The sequence below is a fragment of the Orbicella franksi genome, chromosome 2 (genome assembly GCF_964199315.1).
Source record: "Orbicella franksi chromosome 2, jaOrbFran1.1, whole genome shotgun sequence".
Classification (NCBI taxonomy): domain Eukaryota; kingdom Metazoa; phylum Cnidaria; class Anthozoa; order Scleractinia; family Merulinidae; genus Orbicella; species Orbicella franksi.
The window spans coordinates 36,824,432-36,833,345 of NC_138146.1; the positions used below are offsets into that span (position 1 = coordinate 36,824,432).

Sequence of the window (8,914 nt, forward strand, 5' to 3'; positions counted from 1 at the left end):
TCTCGCCTCCAGGATTTCGCGCGGCCAGTTTTTTTCTCGCGGTTTTCTTTCGCGTCATGCACGACGGACTAAGCGAAAGAGGGACTACTCGTAGTCTAGTTTTACCTCCGTTTGATGAAATGTACTTGTTATTTACAAACAAGCCTTGTAAGTTTTTGAGGTGACTTACTTTTCGTCGTTAAATTCTAGCCTGCCGTGTCTGAAAAATATATCTAGGAGTATCCCGAGCACTTTTGAAGACTTCAAGAGTGGTATTACTACCAAAACTTGCAACCTCTTGTTCCAAATTTCAATGGAAAAGCCCTGGAAACGAGAGACGTCAAGTACTCATTCATCAGATCTTGTCGCGCTTTCTAAAACCCTTTTTATATATCTGTCCTGTCCTGTACTGTGAGATTTACTGTCTACTTACGTACCCGCTGACTGCGCTCCTCCTCCGAAATGCGAAGGCTCGCCACCAGGAGCCAAAATCGATTATGGTTCCTGTCGCCCCTCTATCTTCCTTCCCCACGAAAGATTGTCTGACGAGCCCAAAGAATCCAAAGACCTTTTGCGCTGGAGTCTATCTATTACGCAGCTGTTATTTGGGCGCGAAACACAACGCTTCTCTCACGCAGCAGCGTTGCGTGACGACGACCCAAACTGAAAGGCTTCGTGGGAGATCGACTTGGAGTCCTCCACGTTTGGTTGGTCGTAATTGACTTGGTACACTGGTCTATAAAATGCTTAAGACTCTATTCTGTTCAAATCACACTGCGCTCAAATTTGCAGCTTGCGTACATCCACGCCTCCCCGCAAAAAAACGGAACGGGGAAGGGGGAAGGGGAAGGGGGCGGATGCCGCTCAAGGTTACCCATAAAGCTTCACGCTGCTGAAACGAACAACAACAGCATTATGGCGGATCGCGTTCAGAAGAGGCTTGCAGTGATTTCAGGGCATCTTACCCCTCAGACACTGCACTCAAACTCGTCAGAAATATCGGAAACGACCACAGACGTCGCCGCTCCTGATAGTCTGGTGGTGCCAAATGATGTCTTAAGCCAAGAACAGGTCGATTTCTATAACAAGAATGGCTACCTGGTGATCCGAAATCTTGTTCCACAAGAACTCCTGAATGAATATCTTGAACGCTTCAATCAAATATGTGATGGTGAAGTCAGAGTACCAGGCATCACAGTGATGAAAGATGTCACTCACGTGAAATCCAACCGTCCTTCAGGCGAGAGAACAGTAAATAAGCTTCAGAATTTCGAAAACGACGAGGTTCTTTTTAGTTACTGCGAGCTGCCACAGATTCTAAAGTACGTGGCCTGCTTCACCGGCCCTGACATCAAGTCAATGCATACTATGCTGATAAACAAACCTCCAGATCCTGGAACCATGACTTCACGTCATCCACTCCATCAAGATTTACATTACTTTCCTTTCCGTCCAGCCAATCGAATGGTATGCTCCTGGACGGCAATGGAGAAAGTGCATCAGCGAAATGGATGTTTAGTGGTACAGCCAGGAACCCATTACAATCCACTTCTGCCACACTTTTATCCTAAATGGGAGGTGCGTTGTCTCACTTAATAGCATATATTGGTTTATCCTTTTTGAACGGCTAGCTGTTTTAACTTGCATCATTAACATGGTCTAAGTTTTTGGTAGTATAAAGATGTAATTTTTAAAAATTGTCATGCCTGGTATTTCAGGCTGCCAGATTTGCCAAACCTTGAGTTTGGGTATTCTCTCTATCCCCCTCCACTTCCACTTTCTCTCAAAAATGTCCATGGATTATTCTTTTGCCCAGAAGTTTCTGAGAAACATCATTAGACTTGCACACTTTGACAAAATACTGACGCACTGACCCCTTAGACATGTGAAAACAGCAGGAAAAAGAGCATTTGAGAAAAACCAAGGGCTTGCATTTTAATTTGGACAGAGGTTTGGTTTACGGAAAAGTGAGCACAGAATAAGTTGGAAGATCATCAGGTATTCGTAACTGTTAGAAAATAAAGCAATGAAAATAAAGGAGAAACGCTGGCAAATGAACATGCCATGCACTCGAGTGACCATGGTCAACATGCACATGGTACATTAACCAGAAGTTGATTTTGGCGACCTATCCTATCCATCCTATCCTAAAAACTGGTTGATGCTTACACAGGTTGCCTGCAATCAGTTGCATCTGAGCTCATTTGTCAGAGTTTTCTTTTTTACTTTCATTGCCTTATTTTCTAATGGGTACAAATACCATACTAACCTTGATGATATTATCCACTTATCCCAAGCTCGATTTTCCGTAGAAAAATACCTGCACCAGTTGACAATCATAGGAGAGGAGAGTCCGAAAACTGTAGTGCATCTGCTATCTTGGAAATTTCAGGTCAGCTAAATTTATGAATGAACCTGAATCAGTCTCACTGATAGTTCTGGGCTTTATTTTCTTTTTTCTGTTGATTTTATAGGGGCTCAGTAGAGGGGGTCAGAAGTGGGTCAGCTGATTGGGGGTCAGTGTTTTTTCAAAAGTCCTTTAGTTAGCCTGCTTTGTTTACATGCCCTGCATTAAACAAGCATGACTGAGATGCTTGACTAGGTACCAATAAATCACTTTCTAAGCAATTTTTTTTGTTGCATTCATGTCACCCACCAGTCAGACTTTCTTTTGGTTTGTCATGTGTCATATATTCCTCCCAAACAGCACTGGGAAGGAGTGTGTGATGCCTGACTTGTCAACAGAAAGTAGTCTGAGGCTAAATAAATGTAATAACTTGTAGCTATTTGCTCTCGCACAAAACATTTATATGTTATTTAATTGTCATTAACTGTATATGAAATATAACGATAATTTTCAGGGTGGAGTGAATTCAATGTATCATGGCATTAAAGATTATGATGCTAGTATCCCATTGCTGCACTTGGAAATGAATCCTGGGGATACAGTTTTCTTTCACCCTCTTCTCATACATGGCTCAGGTGCAAACCAAACAACTGGATTCAGAAAGGTACCACTCAAACAATGATTCATATTAACCTTGACACTTATTTTATTAGGGTTATATTATATTGCATGTACATAGAATTAATTGTAGTTTAGCTATATTGAGGAATGTTTTAAGAGAGGCCATTGTTAACCCTGACCACCTGGCACAAAACAATTCACTTCCTTATAGTCACACAATAATTTTTGACAGCTTTATTTAGAGGGTTTAGGCCTACCATCCACACTAACCTGTCATGAAAACACTCTTCAAACCAGAGGAATTTGAAAATGGTGGCCTTTCATTTTTGTGTAGACAGAAAACATTTTGAAAACAGAGCTTTTTGAAAACGATGGCATCACTATAATGATAATCATGTGATTTCCCTGCACAAGTTTTCCTCAAACACAAATCCTAAATGACTGGTGATTGTCGCAGTTTTAAATTCCTCCAGCGTAGCATGGACAGAAAATTCTCCAGGCCACACATAGTGTGGACACGGCCTTGAACATTTGTTTTAAAAATGTTGTTAAACTATTCTTTTGATAAATGTATTTTGTATTCCTTTGTATGAAATTATTTCTCTTCAAAAATTTGTTAATGTACACAGTGTGTACTTGCCCTTTTCAGCAGATTATTTTGCTTAGTAATAGATTAATCTTCTGCCAATCCTGAGAAGGGTGGGTGGGGCTGGCGACATTTGTGAGGGTTGTTTTAGGAGTACAGTGTAAAAGTACCATTTATTTAGACAAATTGTGCTAGTAGAGTACAATGTTATTTTCTCTCCTAATTTTTAAGTGTGATACGTTGACAGTACATGTACAGTATGTGTTTGTTGTGTATGATTGTTTGTTATTATCTACACTGTAGTATTATATTTAACATGAACTCAGACTTGTGTATTTTTATCATCAGGCTATCTCAGGTCACTATGCCAGTTCTCACTGTTATTACATTGATATCAAGGGAACATCACAGGAGTATATTGAAACAGAAGTTTTAGGGATAGCACGCAAGAAACTGGGCGATGATATTGATTTTTCTTATACGGTATGTTTGTAAATATTTTCTTTAACTTGAATTTTATGTGTGTGGGGGGGGGAGGGGCAAGGGGTAGGGGGAAGGGGAGGGGGAGGGGAAGGGGGGGAATGTGGTAACCTCAAGGTTGTCCTGTTGGACTCCAGACTAAGTGATCTTAGTTTGAGCCTCAGCCAGAGTCATTTGTACACTTGTGTTGTGTCATAATGTGTAGTTCCAGAAAATATCCACACCTCCCCTACGGAAGGGATTTTTTCTAACACCTCCCCACCCCTCTGGAAATTCCAGTTAAGCTTCATACATTTCTTCAAATTTTTTTGGTCTCATAGAACCCCCACCCCCCAAGAAAGTTCAATCCCTTCTGTGGGGGGAGTATGGATATTTTCTGGAACCGCAAAATGGCCTATTTCAGCCAGGAGGATAACTACAGAATAAAGGCTGGGTTGCAGCAAGCATTAGGACAGCCTCAGTGACAGAATAATGGACATAACTTGTGATTTGCTATCATCTTACACAAGGGGAATACTGACAACCCTACTTGCTCATAACATAGATATTTTTTACAGGTAGATTTACACCATCTAATATTGATTATTTCTTGACGGGTAGAATTAGTATTTTGTTAATGGTTCATGAATATAAAATATCAAAATTAATTTACTTTTTCAATTTTTGTAGCCCTTGCTTTTTTCTTTTTTCTTTTATTATGATTATGAATATGATTATGATTATTGTATCTAAAACAAAATTCTTGATCGTAATTGGTTCTCTGCATGCCTGTTTGTTACGTAATTGGTGTGCAATCACGTGGGTGTCCAATCACAGGTATCCAATTTGAACTTTTTGTAATCGGATACCTGTAATTGGATACCCATGTGATTCGCACATCAATAATTATTATGCTTGCTTTAATGGCTTCCTTTGCACTGTTTCCTACAGTTTTCAAACTTATGAAAAGAGTTACAGACGTTTTCGCTCAAAAGAAGTTCTCAAAAGACATTTTAACTCTGAAATTTGTTATAGATACGATTAATTAGTAATTGGACCTCATGTCGTACAATTCAGGGAGTAATCATGCTCATAATATCGAATCGACCTCATGCTCGTCTGATTTTGAAATTACTCACACGATTACTTATTATTATTAATTGTTATTATTTTTACTATTATTATTATAATTATTATTATTTTTGCTTTAGGACATTTGGAGATTGAAAAGTCGGCTGGTGCAAGGCAAGGAGGGAACCCTGTGACATGATATGTGGATAAATATGAATATGTTATTTAACCAGCAGTTGATAAACATGAATATCTTTTTAACCAGTAATTAATAAATATCAGTCTGTTATTTATCCAGTGATTTTCATTTAGCAATCTTTGAGTCACACTTATATCTAGACTAATGCAGCTTTTAATCCAATTTATCTTTTTACAATGTGTCTGTGAGCAGTAACTGTGTGCAGGTTTCTGTGATGAAATGATTTAACTTTTAAAGATGTCGCAATTCTATTCATGGGAAAAAGGGGCAATTACCTGTTTTTTTTGTATGTTTGTTTGTTTGTTTGGAATTGATGAATTTATAATTAATATGGAAACATTGAATCCAAATAATTACACATTTTCATTCATCTCTACATTTAAGGTACTTTGTGGCTTGAATATCTGGTGCGGGAGTCACATTGTGGCTTCAATAACTGGCCAGAATGGAAATTGTGGCTTTAGAAATAAAGATATGTTTCGACACAATTGATGTTTAGTTGTTTTAATTTATAGCCATAAGACAATTAAACTCAACCCCCCAGTGGTACCATATGTACGCACTCGTCTGTCAGTGCCCAGAGCTCGAGAGTGACGTGTAGGTTAAGAGAAATAGCCTGTGCATTACGGAGCGATTTGGGTAAGGGTGCGAAGATTGGGAGGGGGGCGTATTGGTTGCTAGATATGGATTTTTAGACGACTGTATTCTTCCCCTATGCATTGACCGGCAACTTAACGGGGGTAGGGGAGGTGAAGGTTTGCGCATCCAGCTAGAGGTGTGTCGGAAAATATTTTCTTTTGCTAGTGTCTACGGTTAAGTTCCATGCAAATTAAATTCTTACTCCTTTAACCACCTCGCTAGATCATTTTTCTTGATCTTTTTCAGCTCATGTTTGGACGATCTTTCATTCCTCCATCCCTTTCTGCCGTTAACGCGCAAGTTAAGACAGAGCGAGGTTTCCTCTTCTTACAGCTGTAAGAACCTGTGATGAAACTGTGCATTAGCCTACGAAAAGAACTGTGAATTTTGCTACGCATGAAATCGCTTTGATTTTTATGAATCAAACGGACTTCAGAGAGTCACCGCTGTCGAATGCAAAATATACCGAAGCCGCGTGCGAGTAATTTAACACCGAAAGCCTTGCGTAGAGTGATCACAAAAGATCAGTGAAACAGAAAGAAGCTAAAAGACAGCAAGAAGAGAAACAAGAACTTAGGAGGTCGAGTGCAGAAACAGAACTTCTTGCAATTAATCATACATGATGAATCGTTCTCCAGTTTATTTCAACGTCTCTGTAAAGGGCATCACAAATCAGTGTTTATGCACAAAATATATAATTCCTTTTTTAATACATTTTTTAGTTTAATATAATCTTTTTTCAGCATCTAGAATTTAAGTGGTTCCACTTGCTGTCTGCGATCTTTACTTCTTCATCGAATCTGCGGAAGAAAAAGCAAAACTTGATGTTAATAAACGAGTCAAAGATTTCGGGTGCTTTAATTAACTAATTTTTCCTGTAAAAGGGCGTTTTTAGAGAATTAGCAAACTGTTGCATTCAAGTAATAAAAAATCGGTGCCTTGATAAGTATACGGTGTGGAAACTGAGGAACAGTTTAAGTAACGTTCGGAGAGAAGGTTGATTTCTATTTTGTTTCAAATGACGACTATTTTGTGACTTAGTAATAAACCGTCCAAACTGAACGTGAAAGAGCAATACAACAGCACCGTACAAAGTTAACTAGTTTTAACTTAAAGCCAGTGAATGGCAAATTTTAACTGGAACAAATAGGGGAATATCATGCAATTAAAATACGTAAATGATGAAATGACTTACCAAAATCTGCGTTTACCACGTTAGGTGTGTCTGCAGCCTGTTTTTCAGCTTCAAAATCCATAATCTCTGCAGCCATGGCCGGTTCATTTTCGTCCATCTCTGTAGCTTCTTTTTTCTGTGCTTGGGAAGCCATCACGAAAGCCATCAAAAAGCAGAATACAACAAAAGTCTTCATGCTTGTCTAGTTCTCGCCCACAGCACGCTCGATTAATGGTTTAAGCTCTCTTGTTCTGCTTTTATTCGTAAGAGCTCAAATTAAATTATATTTTGATTAGCAAAAAGACACTCATAGTTCGTTTACTCTTTAAAATTGGTAGTTAATGAAAGTGTCCTGTGAAAATGGTGGGATATACAAATTTAAACAGCTGTCGATTGAAAATTAATTTAGCAGAAGTTTATGAGTGTGTTTTTTTTTTGCTTAACAACTCATGTTATGTTCCCTCAATTTCCTACCAGGTGAAGATAATAAAAAATTAACACTGAAAAGGCTAGAGCAAAAAGTTCACAGTGTTGATCTTAAAATTGTAAGGTTTGGCAGCTTTGTCCAGCACTTGAGAAGAGAAATTATCACAGATAGCTTTTTCCATTTGAAAGAAGGTTTTACGTCAATCCTTTTAAATTAAAACTAGACCATCTGCGTTTACCACCTAATATCGGTTGTTTGTTTTTAATAAAGTGGATGGTGTTTGATAATAAAATATTAAGTTTTCTTAGAAATAAAAGAAGCTGGACGAGGGTTTGATAGCTGTCCTGCTCTTTCCCGCAGAAACTGACAGACCATCAGCGGTGTTGCAGTTAACATTGAGTTTTCCGAGGGTTACTTTACAACTTCGTACACTGAAAGACATAGTTTGCCGCCAAAATCAGAACAAAGCTGGTCTAAATCACTATATGACAATTTCGTGGCAAATGTTGCCATAAACGTTGTCATCAATAGCAAATAACAATCAGCTAACGTAATTATATATTTCTTAATGGTAATCAGCGAATTATCACATTTAATTTCTTGTTTGAGCTGGTTCTGTTTGAACACTTTTAATTAGACTGGATAACTGTTATTGTCAAGATCAAATTAAAAGACAGTTTTGTAAAATTATGAATAATAAAATTATGAATAATGATTGCGACATTCGGTTGATACCCAGAGAAAATAGTTTTAATCGCAATCATTTCGTTCCACTAGGCTGAAAGAGCTGGTTAAAAGCCACTTTATTTCATGTCAAAAAGAACAAAACAATTGAGCAATTTAACAGGAGAGAATAAGATTTAAAGAACATTCAGCTGAATCCAACTGGTTTTATAAAGGATCTTTAAAAAAAAAATGGAACTTTTAGTGCTGAGAAAAGGCTAGAAAAGCTTAGGAATATGCTCTTTCCAATTGTACCGTATACATACGGCACTGAGCTGTACAGTTACTGTAAAATTTATTAAACTCGAGTGAATTTTCCACACTTCGTGCTGAATAACGAAAGAAACTAGAAGCAGTTATAATAGTTAAATCTTGCCGGGACTGTTAAAGACACATGTGTAAATATAACCTGGGAGAAAAATTAAATACGTCTTAATAACGATTGTGAGCCAGAGCTGTTCGTCTGTCTCACAACGTCATTTTTACCACGCGCGCCAACAAAAAGGAATGATTAAGCTAAGCAAACAACACGAGGAAAAATTTGAATCACAGTTCGATCCTTTTTAGAACAAAGTCAGCTTGATTTGGAATCAATTCAACCATGAATTCGACGTTCCAGTGAAAGGAATAAAATGGTCTGACTACTTGTTTGAAACAGTATTGCAAAGTGTTAGTGTTGCTGTTGCCAT

General features: G+C 38.1%; 1 protein-coding gene across 1 annotated transcript; it reads left to right on the top strand.

Moving 5' to 3' along the window:
* The first annotated feature begins 2 nt into the window (after window positions 1–2).
* On the top strand, window positions 3–6,220 carry LOC145479656 (phytanoyl-CoA dioxygenase, peroxisomal-like). The gene is given in 5 exon segments (XM_081458069.1): window positions 3–797; window positions 799–1,557; window positions 2,841–2,990; window positions 3,882–4,016; window positions 5,204–6,220. Coding segments are annotated over 5 exon segments (1,173 nt in total). The 5' UTR covers window positions 3–722; the 3' UTR covers window positions 5,258–6,220.
* The last annotated feature ends 2,694 nt before the right edge of the window (window positions 6,221–8,914 follow it).